This window comes from Oncorhynchus masou, chromosome 13 (assembly GCF_036934945.1).
Source record: "Oncorhynchus masou masou isolate Uvic2021 chromosome 13, UVic_Omas_1.1, whole genome shotgun sequence".
Lineage (NCBI taxonomy): Eukaryota > Metazoa > Chordata > Actinopteri > Salmoniformes > Salmonidae > Oncorhynchus > Oncorhynchus masou.
This window is the reverse complement of record NC_088224.1, coordinates 66,611,656-66,625,590: the sequence shown is the minus strand read 5'-3', so window position 1 is coordinate 66,625,590 and position 13,935 is coordinate 66,611,656. Positions and strand designations below refer to the sequence as shown.

Below are 13,935 nucleotides of genomic sequence, written 5' to 3'. Positions count from 1 at the left end.
ATTTAGGAACAGTAAAAATGGTGGCCATCTTTAAGCATGTGGGGACAGCAGGCTGGAATAGGGATTGATTGAATATGTCCGTAAACACACCAGCCAGCTGTTCTGTGCATCCTCTTTAGGACGCGGCTAGGGATTACTCACATTGGCCACGGAGAAGGAGAGCCCACAGGCTTTGGTAGCGGGCCGTGTCAGTGGCACTGTATTGTCCTCAAAGTGAGCAAAGAAGTTGTTTAATTTGTCTGGGAGCAGGATGTCGATATCCGCGACGAGGCTGGTTTTCTTTTTGTAATCCGTGATTGACTGTAGACCCTGCCACATGCGTCTCGTAATTTAAGCCGTTGAATTGTGACTCCACTTTGTCTCTATACTGACACTTTGCTTGTTTGATTGCCTTACGGAGGGAATAGCTGGACTGTTTGTATTTAGTCATGTTTCCAGTCGCCTTGCAATGATTAAAAGAGGTGGTTCTGTCAATAGGCTGGGAGCAACAAAATGGAGTCATGGTCAGATTTGACCAAGGCAGGGTGGGGGGGGGCTTTGTATGCATCGCGGAAGTTAGAGTAGCAATGATCGAGAATGCAACCAGCTTGTGTCGCGCATCCGATATGATATAATTTAGGAAGTCTTGTTCTCAAGTTAGCTTTGTTAAAATCCCCAGCTACAATAAATGCAGCCTCAGGATGTATGGTTTCCAGTTTACAAAGATTCCAGTGAAGTTCTTTCAGGGCCGACGAGGTATCTGCTGGGGGGGGGGGATATACCCGGCCGTGACTATAATCGAAGAGAATTCTCTTGGATGATAATGCAGTCTGCATTTGATTGTAAGGAATTCTAGGTCAGGTGAACAAAAGGACTTGATTTCCTGTATGTTGTTGTGATTACACCATGAGTCATTAATCATAAGGCATACACCCCACCCTTCTTCTTACCAGAGAGATGTTTGTTTCTGTCGGCGCGATGCATGAAGAAACCGGGTGGCGGTACTGACTCTGACAACATATCCCGTGAAACAGAGAATGTTACAATCTCTGATGTCTCTCTGGAAGGCAACTCGTGCCCTAATTTCGTCAACCTTGTCATCTAGAGATTGGACATTGGCGAGTAATATGCTCAGAAGCGGTGGATGGTGTGCTTGCCTTCTGGGTCTGACTAGTAGGCCGCTTCAGGAAAGACGTATTCCTGGTCGTAATGTTGGTAAGTTGACATCTCTTTTATATCCAATAGATCTTCCCAACAAACTTTCTAAACAAACAAGACTGAGCTCTTCCTCATTCCGCGTTCAACAGGAAGTGACAGGGCGTTGACCCTGGTTGCTTCTGTGGATCGCTCTGGATGGGAGTCTGTTAGATGACTGAATGTAATGTAAATATTGAGCGGCTTCACTGCAAGTAGATTGTATGTTTTGTTATAATATATATATATATATATATATATGCTTCTCGTTCTTTCATTTTGGATCTTTGGTAGCCTAGTGGTTAAGAGCATTGGGCCAGTAAGCGAAAGATTGATGGTTAGAATCCCCAAGCCGACGAGGTTAGAAATCTGTGTGTGCACTTGAACAAGGCCCTTAACCCTAATTGCTCATATAAGTCGCTCTGGATAAGAACATCTGCAAAATGACTAAAATGTAATAATATCCTGCTTGTATTTCCCCTATAAACAATTGCTTGACTTACTTTTGATATTACTCTAATAATGTTCAGAAACTGTTGTGAAGGTTTGGCGTGTGGTGTGGCTATTAGCCAATTATACCACATGCAGTGTGCACTGGCACTCCAACTGACTTCGACAGTTGAACTTGAGGTAAGGAAGAATGTTTTATGCCTACCAGAGTTACTCCTATAATCTAACAATATAATGCTTATCTTTATAAAACATATTCTGATTGAAAAAGAACAAATTAGCCTCCTTCTGTATGCCTATACTGCATCTGTATAGCAGACACTGTAGCTGACAAGGATAAAGAACTGAATGTTGGTCATAGGATACCGCCGGCATTCCTCTCTCCTTCTTGCTTTCTGGGGCTAGGGCTAACACACTGCGTGCGCGAGCGTTGCAAAATATATTTACAAACATGTTAATCGATAATTTCATCCAAACTGCTCAAGCGTCTGGTAAACCAGTCCTACCTCTACAATCTCCTCATTGGTTTTTAGGAGCATATACTTTAGAAGCATATACCCACTTGGGTATATATAACGTCCACAGATTAAGACGAAAAATGGAGAGATTTAGATTTCCCCTTTTATCTGTGGATTAATTGTTTGGAGTAGAGAACACATGATTTTGGGTGACGCAAAATGGGTCAAAATCCTACAAAGATCCAGAAAAAAGGACTGTGCATTTCTAGTAAAATAACAACCCAATGTTTATATCCCAGGACAAATTAGCTAGCAACAGCAAGCTTGCTAGCTAAATCTCCATAAATTGTTCATGTGTTTTGACCCGCCCTAAGAAGCTTGTCCTCAGTTTAATGCCACCTGAGTCAGCTTTCCGTTCTCGTCCTGATGAGCGTACTAGCCGTCTGGTGAAGACTGTGCCAGCTCCACGCACCAGGTCTCCAGTACGCCTCCACAGCCCTGCACGTCCTGTACCAGCTCTTTGCACTCGCCTTGAGGCGTGTGTCAACTGTTCGGTACCATGTGTGCCGGGTCTACGCACTGTGTCTCCCGTGCGCCTCCACAGCCCAGTACATCCTGTGCCAGCTCCTCGCACTTTCCGTATGAAGGTTGTCATCTGTCCAGGACATGTTGTACCAGCTCTACGCTCCAGACCTACAGTGCGCCTCCACAGCCCAGTACGTCCTGTGCCGGCTCCACACACCAGGCCTACTGTGTGTCTCCACAGCCCAGTACGTCCTGTGTCGGCTCCACACACCAGGCCTACTGTGTGTCTCCACAGCCCGGTACGTACTGTGCCGGCTCCAAGCACCAGTCCTCCTGTGTGTCTCCCCAGCCCGGTATGTCCTGTGCCGGCTTCACGCACCCGGCCTCCAGTGCGTCTCCCCAGCCCGGTCCACGCACCAGGCCTCCAGCGACGGTCTGCAGTCCGGAGCCTCCAGCGACGGTTCCCAGTCCAGAGCCTCCAGTTCCCAGTCCGGGGCCTCCAGTGATGATCCATGGCCCGGAGGCTCCAGAGATGATCCATGGTCTGGAGCCTCCTGCGAGGGTTCCTAGGCCGGAGCCTCCTGCAAGGGTTCCCAGTCCACAGTCTCCTGCGAGGGTTCCCAGGCCGGAGCCTCCAGCGAGGGTTCCCAGTCCGGAGCCTCCTGCGAGAGTTCCCAGTCCGGAGCCTCTTGCGAGCGTTCCTAGTCCGAAGCCTCCTGCGAGGGTTCCCAGTCTGTAGCCTCCAGTGATAATCCATGGCCCGGAGCCCCCTGCGAGGGTTCGCAGTCCGGAGCCTCCTGCGAGGGGTTCCCAGTCCGGAGCCTCCTGCAAGGGTTCCCAGTCCGGAGCCTCCTGCGAGGGTTCCCAGTCCGGAGCCTCCAGTGATAATCCATGGCCCGGAGCCTCCGGTGATGATCCATGGTCTGGAGCCTCCAGTGAGGGTTCCCAGTCTGGAGCCTCCTGCGAGGGTTCGCAGTCCGGAGCCTCCAGTGATGATCCATGGTCCGGAGCCTCCAGTGAGGGTTCGCAGTCCGGAGCCTCCTGAGAGGGTTCCCAGTTTATTTTTTTATATTTATTTTACATTTAGTTTACTAGGCAAGTCAGTTAAGAACAAATTCTTATTTTCAATGACGGCCTAGGAACAGTGGGTTAACTGCCTGTTCAGGGGCAGAACGACAGATTTGTACCTTGTCATCTCGGTGATTCGAACTTGCAACCTTTTGGTTACTAGTCCAACGCTCTAACCACTAGGCTACCCTGCCGCCCCAGTCCGGAGCCTGGGGCAGGGGCAGAACGACAGATTTGTACCTTGTCATCTCGGTGATTCGAACTTGCAACCTTTTGGTTACTAGTCCAACGCTCTAACCACTAGGCTACCCTGCCGCCCCAGTCCGGAGCCTCCTGCGAGGGTTCACAATCCGGAGCCTCCTGTGAGGGTTCGGTGTCCGGAGCCTCCAGCGAGGGGTCCCAGTCCGGAGCCTCCTGCGAGGGTTCCCAGTCCGGAGCCTCCTGCGAGGGTTCCCAGTCCGGAGCCTCCAGCGAGGGTTCCCAGTCCGGAGCCTCCAGCGAGGGTTCCCAGTTAATTTTTTTATTTTTATTTTACCTTTATTTTACTAGGCAAGTCAGTTAAGAACAAATTCTTAATTTCAATGACGGCCTAGGAACAGTGGGTTAACTGCCTGTTCAGGGGCAGAACGACAGATTTGTACCTTGTCAGCTCGGGGATTCAAACTTGCAACCTTTCGGTTACTAGTCCAACGCTCTAACCACTCTAACCAATAACCACTACGCTACCCTGCCGCCCCAGTCCGGAGCCTCCTGCGAGGGTTCCCAGTCCGGAGCCTCCTGCGAGGGTTCCCAGTCCGGAGCCTCTTGCGAGGGTTCCTAGTCCGGAGCCTCCTGCGAGGGTTCCCAGTCCATAGCCTTCAGTGATGATCCATGGCCCGGATCCTCCAGTGATGATCCATGGTCCGGAGCCTCGAGTGAGGGTTCCCAGTCCAGAGCCTCCTGCGAGGATTCCCAGTCCGGAACCTCCAGCGAGGGTTCCCAGTCCAGAGCCTCCTGCGAGGGTTCCGGGGTCTACGTCCCGCACCTGAGCCGCCACCGAGGCTAGATGCCCACCCGGATTCTCCCCTATAGAGTCAGGTTTTGCGGCCGGAGTCCGCAACCTGGGGGGGATCCTTTTCTCTATTTTGGTTAGGTCGGGGTGTGACTAGGGTGGGCATTCTAGTTTCTTTATTTCTAGGTTGGCTTGGTATGGTTCCCAATCAGAGGCAGCTGTCTATCGTTGTCTCTGATTGGGGATCATATTTAGGCAGCCTTTTCCCACCTGTTTGTTGTGGGATCTTGTCTATGTATAGTTGCCTGCGAGCACTACATTAGCTTCACGTTTCACTTCTAATAAAAGATGATGGAACCATACCACTCTGCACCTTGGTCCAATCCTTCCAACAACAATCGTGACAGCCGCCTAATTTTCCTAATGGAAACCCTGAGATATATTTACACACACACACACACACACACACACACACACACACACACACACACACACACACACACACACACACACACACACACACACACACACACACCAATTACATTTTTTACTGAGTTACAATTCATATAAAGGAAATCAGTCAATTGAAAATTTTAATTAGGCCCTAATCTATAGATATCCCATGACAACGGAGGCAGTTTATGATAGAAATTAACATTAAATTCTCTGGCAACAGCTCTGGTTGACATTCCTGCAGTCAGCATGCCAATTGTATGCTCCCTCAAAACTTGAGACTTCTGTGGCATTGTGTTTTTATGTGACCTTATAAATGTCCCCAGCACAAGGTGCACCTGTGTAATGATCGTCAGGTGGATGGATTATATCGGCAAAAGAGAAATGCTCACAAATAAGGATGTAAACAAACTTGTGCAAAAAATTAGAGAAAGAAGCTTTTTGGGCATATGGAAAAAATTATTTCAGCTCATTAAACATAGGACCAACACTTTACGTGTTACGTTTATATTTTTATTTATTTTTATTTTGTATAGCTACAAAATAAACTTTCCAGTAACACTGACTCAATGATGAAGATAGATAGCATAGGCTACTCACAGGTGATGGCCGATGTGCTCATGCCAATATCTCAAGTTAATATACTTTGAAAAGCAGTGCTGTTCGCTCAGAATCGCTCAAAAGTTGAGAAACAAATGTGTTAGCATCTACAGACAGATTAGTCTTCTCTTATCAGCAGTAGGCATTTTCTTTCCAAACGGTAGACCTTACGTTTTTCTCGTGATTGTATTTTGAAATTTGCGAAAGGCAAAATGACAGCCGCAACCAAACACAGAAATATAATCCATAGATGGCAGTTCCCATTCAAGTCTGGAATGGCAGCCATTGCTAGGGTACCCATGAGTCAAAGTGCCAGAGTTAGAGGTTCCAAAATCCTTCTATTGGTTATATCTATTTATTATGATTCCCCATTAGCTGCTGCCTTACTCTTCCTGGGGTCCAGACACATCACACAACTAAACAAAAAAAAATGAATAAAAGTGCATCATATAACATCATTACATCACAAAATGTATAATAGCACCATATAACAATATTGAAATGTGCGTGTTTATAGAGTGTGTGTGCTAGCGTGTGTATGAGTATGCGTGTGTGTCTCTTCACAGACCACTTTGGCCACAAACTGTTCTATATTTGGCGAGTGTATTGGCCAAATTGCAACCTTCCCAAATGTAAGTGCTTGTGATAAAACGTAATCCACTTCTATTTTTTAGAAGGCATTGATCTTCTGTAGCTAAATTATGCTCTCTGGTGTAGTATTTGGAATAATTGTACTTATGTCTGTTTAGACTGGTGTCATTTTTGGGTAAATTATTTTTGTATCCTGATTTCTGCTAAATTATTTTGATTGATCAAGGGTGCTGCAGTACTTCCAGCACCGTTACTTCCTGCTGCTATGTGTGGACAGCTCACACACCGCTTCCCTTTCCCTCTGCCCATCCACACACACACTCACTCACCAATTGATACAGAAACCAACGTGTGCGAGAACACAGAATGGGTTCCTATCAAATCTTCGGCCATCTGTGGGTGTACGAAAAAGCTGCAGGGGAAAAACAGACACATTCATTTGAGAGAATAACCAGAAAGCAATTAAATTGTATATATTATTCAAAGCAATTAAATCGTTTTATGTATTATTGGGAGAGAAAGTTGGAGAGAATTAGCATAGTGAAAAAGGTGTAGGCTAGATAAAATTGATTCTGAAGCATTCTATATGACCATAAGTTAATTGATTTAACACTTCACAATTCAGTACAGAATAAAACATAGTCCACATCATGTTACCTTACCCTACAAAAATCAAAAATGTTACCTTTAAATTGTAAAAATGTATTATAAACCCTATTATCAGTTACTACCCTGTAATGTATGATCTAATTGAATTACAATTGATCTTTGCACATCAAGGCAGTGGAAAACGACTCACCACAGTACAGCCCATATCCCAGTTATCAGACTGTGGGTGAAAGATGTGCAGATATTTCTCCATTTCCAGGCGTTTCTGCAAGCAGTCTCGGGAATAGGGAGTTTACTGACACCACAGTTGACAAGTTTAAAAAATCCAATAGAGCCACCCGCAGTCAAAAGCACTGAATTCAACTCCATGGCGACGACAAACTCCTTTCTGTGTCCTACTCCACTTGAAGAATTCAACGTTAGAAAATTCGCGCGCTGTAGTTGTTCAAGATCGACGCGCTCGCTCTCTCTGCTCGCGATTGATATTTACACTGTCAAAGCAAACATACTGACTTTACTTTGGAGTTCCGTGTTATTCAGCCTAAAGCGATAAATGTTCTTGCGACTCCTGATGTCAGTCGACTCAAATGTAGGCAATTTGATCGTTTTGTCTCATACATCGAAGGTGAGGCGTGGACGTCAATGATGATCTATTCTATTCTATGATTTCAGGTTGACTATTTTAATTGTAGTACCAGCCAAAGGAGAAGACAGAATTGCTTTCTCGGACGCATGTGCTGAGCGTGCGAATTGATGTACAAGTTGGGAAATGCTCCTATTATAAAATTATCCTTGCTTGTGTAACTTGTGCTATTGAGTTACCAAACACAGACAATCCCCGCCCTACTATAAGGGGGCGCAGCTAGAATAATTAAAAGTATACGTCATGAATGTATCACCCCGCTTCCGTTCATTCATAAAGGGTTATGGGAATAGTAGTTTCATGAAATTTACCAGACGACATAGACGCACATAGTTTTTTTCTGTGGGCCAGGACACGTCCAGTTTATTTGACACGCCAAATAGTGTTATTTGACACGTCAGATAGTGTTATTTGACTTGTGTCTTTTATGACACGCAAAGACCCAAACGGCGTTCCACACGATGCAGATAAAGTTGTCTCGCGCACCTACATGGCTGGTCATAAAAGAAAGCCAGCTAGCTCATGGACGCAAACAATGTGCTTCCACAAAAACACAGCAAAACGACATAATCTGTTTCAGTAGCTGTAGTTAGCTAGCTAACTATATAGTTAGGTGTAATCATCTAAAATAACCCTCATTTATAAAACAGTTCTTATTTGATTAATGGTGGTCGGACCATCTATGTGAAGCTAGCCACAATAGTGGACTTTGTGGTTAACCTTCAAAATAAAGGTCTGTCATTGACATTGAAGCAAATTAATACAAATATAATTATACCACAATTGAATAGATCGAAATGGGTTGAAATGTTGTTATATAAAATCAACAAAAGACAATAATTTGTTTATTTGACAAAAATCTGTTGAAATCACACTGGATGTATTAGACTTTAGAATTGCATTGGGGGCATACTTATGTAAAAAATATATTTTTTATTTATTTAACCTTTATTTAACCAGGTAGGCTAGTTGAGAACAATTTCTTATTTACAACTGCGACCTGGCCAAGATAAAGTAAAGAAGTACAACACATTCAACAACACAGAGTTACACATGGAAAAAACAAACAAACAGTCAATAATACAGTAGAAAACTTATATATACAGTGTGTGCAAATGAGGTAGGATAAGAGAGGTAAGGCAATAAATTGGCCATGGTGGCGAAGTAATTACCATATAGCAATTAAACACTGGACTGGTTGATGTGCAGAAGATGAATGTGCAAGTAGAGATACTGGGATGCAAAGGAGCAAGATAAATAAATAAATACAGTATGGGGATGAGGTAGTTGGATGGGCTATTTACAGATGGGCTATGTACAGGTGCAGTAATCTGTGAACTGCTCTGACAGCTGGTGCTTAAAGCTAGTGAGGGAGATATGAGTCTCCAGCTTCAGTGATTTTTGCAGTTTGTTCCAGTCATTGGCAGCAGAGAACTGGAAGGAAAGGCAGCCAAAGGAAGAATTGGCTTTGGGGGTGACCAGTGAGATATACCTGCTGGAGCGAGTGCTACAGGGGGTGCTGCTATGGTGACCAGTGAGCTGAGATATGGCGGGGCTTTACCTAGCAGAGTCTTGTAGATGACCTGGAGCCAGTGAGTTTGGCAGTGAGTATGAAGCGAGGGCCAGCCAACGAGAGCGTACAGGTCGCAGTGGTGGGTAGAATATTGGGCTTTGGTGACAAAACGGATGGCACCGTGATAGACTGCATCCAATTTGTTGAGTAGAGTGTTGGAGGCTATTTCGTAAATTACATCGTGAAAGTCGAGGATCGGTAGGATGGTCAGTTTTACAAGAGTATGTTTGGCAGCAATGATAGAAGGATGCTTTGTTTCGAAATAGGAAGCCAATTCTAGATTTTATTTTGGATTGGAGATGCCAGACACCTAGGTATTTGTAGTTGTCCACATATTCTAAGTCAGAATCGCCCAGAGTAGTGATGATGGACGGGCGGGCAGGTGCGGGCAGCGATCGGTTGAATAGCATGCATTTAGTTGTACTTGCATTTAAGAGCAGTTGGAGGCCACGGAAGGAGAGTTGTATGGCATTGAAGCTCATCTGGAGGTTAGTTAACACAGTGTCCAAAGAAGGGCCAGAAGTATACAGAATGGTGTCATCTGCATAGAGGTGGATCAGAGAATCACCAGCAGCAAGAGCGACATCATTGATGTATACAGAGAAGAGAGTTGGTCCGAGAATTGAACCCTGTGGCACCCCATAGAGACTGCCAGAGGTCCGGACAACAGGCCCTCCGATTTGACACACTGACCTCTATCAGAGAAGCAGTTGGTGAACCAGGCAAGGCAATCATTTGAGAAACCAAGGCTGTTGAGTCTGCCGATAAGAATGTGGTGATTGACAGAGTCGAAAGCCTTGGCCAAGTCGATGAATACAGCTGCACAGTAATGTCTCTTATAGATGGCGGTTATGATATCGTTTAGGACCTTGACCGTGGCTGAGGTGCACCCATGACCAGCTCTGAAACCAGATTGCATAGCAGAGAAGGTACGGTGGAATTCGAAATGGTCGGTAATCTGTTTGTTAACTTGGCTTTCAAAGACCTTAGAAAGGCAGGGTAGGATAGATATAGATCTATAGCAGTTTGGGTCTAGAGTGTCTCCCCCTTTGAATAGGGGGATGACCGCGGCAGCTTTCCAACCTTTGGGGATCTCAGACGATATGAAAGAGAGGTTCAACAGGCTAGTAATAGGGGTTGCAACAATTTTGGCAGATCATTTTAGAAAGAGAGGGTCCAGATTGTCTAGCCCGGCTGATTTGTAGGGGTCCAGATTTTGCAGATCTTTGAGAACATTAGCTATCTGTATTTGGGTGAAGGAGAAATGGGGAGGCTTGGGCAAGTTGCTGTGGTGGTGCAGTGCTGTTGATCGGGGTAGGGGTAGCCAGGTGGAAAGCATGGCCAGCCTTGGAAATATTCTTATTGAAATTCTCAATTATCGTGGATTTATTGGTGGTGACAGTGTTTCCTAGTCTCAGTGCAGTGGGCAGCTGGGAGGAAGTGCTCTTATTCTCCATGGACTTTACATGTGTTTGTGCTACAGGATGCAAATTTCTGTTTGAAAAGCTAGACTTTGCTTTCCTAACTGCCTGTGTATATTGGTTCCTAACTTCCCTGAAAAGTTCCATATCACAGGGACTATACGATGCTAATGCAGAACGCCACAGGAAGTTTTTGTGCTGGTCAAGAGCAGTCAGGTCTGGAGAAAACCAAGGGCTATATCTGGTCCTGGTTCAATGTTTTTTGAATGGGGCACGCATATTTAAGATGGTGAGTAAGGCACTTTTAAAGAATAACCAGGCATCCTCTACTGACGGGATGAGGTCAATATCCTTCCAGGATACCCGGGCCAGGTCGATAAGAAAGGCCTACTCGCTGAAGTGTTTTAGGGAGCATTTGACAGTGAAGAGATGTGGTCGTTTGACCGCAGACCCATTACGGATGCAGGCAATGAGGCAGTGATCGCTGAGATCTTGGTGGAAAACAGCAGAGGTGTATTTGGAGGGCAAGTTGTTTAGGATGATATCTGTGAGGGTGCCTGTGTTTACGGATTTGGAGTTGTACCTGGTGGGTTCATTGATCATTTGTGAGATTGACGGCATCAAGCTTAGATTGTAGGATGGCCCAGGGTGTTAAGCATGTCCCAGTTTAGGTTACCTAGCAGCACGAGCTCTGAAGATAGATGGGGCAATCAATTCACATGTGGTGTCCAGGGCACAGCTGGGGGCAGAGGGTGGTCTATAGCAAGCGGCAACGGTGAGAAACTTGTTTCTGGAAAGTTGGATTTTTAAAAGTAGATGCTCAAATTGTTTGGGTATAGACCTGGATAGTAAGACAGAACTCTGCAGGCTATCTCTGCAGTAGATTGCAACACCGCCCCCTTTGGCAGTTCTATCTTGTCGGAAGATGAAGTTTGGGATGGAAATTTCAGGGTTTTTGGTGGTCTTCCTAAGCCAGGATTCAGACACGGTGTCAGGTGTGTGCGTACTGGTAGCGAAGTCAGGTGCATGAGAGCAGAGATTTGTGAACAGGCACACACTTTATTGAGGCAAAAGTGCAAAATGCGCAAAACAGTCACAAGAATAATGTTTAACAATAAACATCTTTGTGAAATATCACGGACAAAACAAACCAGTCTGGCGCGTCAAACAACAAACACGTAACACAAACAATCTAACACAAAGACATGATGGGGAACAGAGGAATAAATACATGTAAATTGATTGGGGAATGAAAACCAGGTGTGCAGGGAACAAGACAAAACAAAAGGATACATGATAAATGGGGCGGCGATGGCTAGAAAGCCGGTGACGTCGACCGCCGAACACTACCCGAACAAGGAGAGGAGCCGACTACGGCGGAAGTCGTGACACACGGCTAGGACATCCAGGTTGGCAGAGTGTGCTAAAGCAGTGAATAAAACAAACTTAGGGAGGAGGCTTCTAATGTTGCATGAAGCATGCATGAAACCATATTGAGCATATTGAGCAGTGCTAGAGGCTCTACAGTGAAATTAGACAATAATCACGTTCTGCCCCTGAACAAGGCAGTTAACCTTGGCTGTCATTGAAAATAAGAATTTGTTCTTAACTGACTTGCCTAGTTAAATAAAGGTAAAATAAAAATCTGAGAAGTAGTTGGTTTCACTGTACAGCCTTACCTATGGATTGTGATTCAATGACACAAGGTATCAGTCTCCTGAGTGACACCCAGAGAAACATTAGTGTCAAAGCTCTTATTGCGGGACTCTGAAACAACTTAATTGAGTCACATTTATTGTCAACCCATGTGTATTGAATACCATTCCCGAGGAAAAACAATACTGCATGGATGTTTTGGAGTCTGATAACTCTGAGGAGGACATTGGGAAAAAAAAATATTGGGTATTGAGTAGACTGATACCCCATTTAATTGATCCCCAATCCTTAGGTAAAGCTGTACAGTGCAATATGAACGTCAATACACACAATAGGCTGACCGGGGAGGAGATTTCACACAGTCACAGTCCCACGATAAGAGCTACAACACTAATATTTCGTAAATTCTTCACAGTTGTGTTCTGTGGGTGTCATCAAGTAGACTGGTAACCCATTTCATTGCTTCACATTCCAACCTTGTTTAACATTATCTAGTCTAAAGATGGCATAATTCCACCAATTGTAACCTTCTGCATCACTTTCAAATAGATACTTTTATTTTGAATGCAAACCGCAAATTCCACTATTGTGCCTAATCCTTATTGTGGTTAGCTTCACAACACACAACCTGGTCCGGTTGAGGCGTCCGAGCCAGATGAAGCTAGCTGGCTGCTTATAACGTTATCTTAGGGCATTAGGCCTTGCTCGCAGTCTGCTTTTCAATTAAGTGTTTGATGGCATTGAGGTCAGGGCTCTGTGCAGGCCAGTCAAGTTCTTCCACACCGATCTCGACAAACCATTTCTTTATGGACCTCTCTTTGTACACGGGGGCATTGTCATGCTGAAACAGGAAAGGTCCTTCCCCAAACTGTTGCCACAAAGTAGGAAGCACCGAACCATCTAGAGTGTCATTCAATGCTGTAGCATAAGATTTCCCTTCACTGGAAATAAGAGGCCTAGCCTGAACCATGGAAAACAGCCCCAGACCATTATTCCTCCTCCACCAAACTTTAAAGTTGGCGCTATGCATTGGGGCAGGTAGCGCTCTCCTGGCATCAGCCAAACCCAGATTCGTCCACTGGACTGCCAGATGAAGAAGTATGATTCATCACCCAGAGAACGCATTTCCACTGCTCCAGAGTCCAATGGTGGCAAGCTTTACACCACTCCAGCTGACGCTTGGCATTGTGCATGGTGATTTTAGGCTTGTGTGTGGATGGAAACCCATTTCATGAAGCACCCAACGAACAGTTCTTGTGATGATGTTGCTTTCAGAGGCAATTTGGAACTCGGTATTGATGACTATTGCAACCGAGGACTGACAATTTTTTACACCATACGCACTTTAGCACGCGGCGGTCCCGTTCTGTGAACTTGTGTGGCCTACCACTTCGGGCTGAGCCTTTGTTGTCCCTAGATGTTTCCACTTCACAATAACAGCATTTACAGATTACGGGGCCAGCTCTAGCAGGGCAGAAATTTGACTGAAAAAGTGGTATCCTATGATGGTGCAGCGTTGAAAGTCACTGAGCTCTGCCAATGTATAGCTATAAATATTGCATGGCTGGGTGCTCGATGCTATATACCAGTCGGCAACCGGTGTGTCTGAAATAGCCGAATCCACTAATTTGAAGGGGTGTCCACATACACTATATAAACAAAAGTATCTGTGTCTGTAAACATTGAGGGGATTCTATTAATGTTTCCGATTAACCGGTTTAGCA

General features: G+C 45.2%; 2 protein-coding genes across 2 annotated transcripts in view; one reads left to right on the top strand and one right to left on the bottom strand.

The window, feature by feature from the left end:
* Positions 1–7,762, bottom strand: part of LOC135552869 (TLC domain-containing protein 2-like) — a 41,643-nt gene extending 33,881 nt beyond the window's left edge. The window contains exons 1-2 of the mRNA XM_064984782.1: positions 7,109–7,762; positions 6,639–6,721 (exon numbers count right to left, since the gene is read on the bottom strand). Coding sequence (XP_064840854.1) covers positions 6,639–6,721; positions 7,109–7,287 — 262 coding nt within the window. The 5' untranslated portion in view covers positions 7,288–7,762. The remainder of the gene's footprint in view (positions 1–6,638; positions 6,722–7,108) is intronic.
* Positions 1–13,935, top strand: part of LOC135552870 (apoptosis-inducing factor 3-like) — a 63,497-nt gene that overhangs the window by 37,959 nt on the left and 11,603 nt on the right. The gene's annotated exons all lie outside the window — the stretch shown is intronic.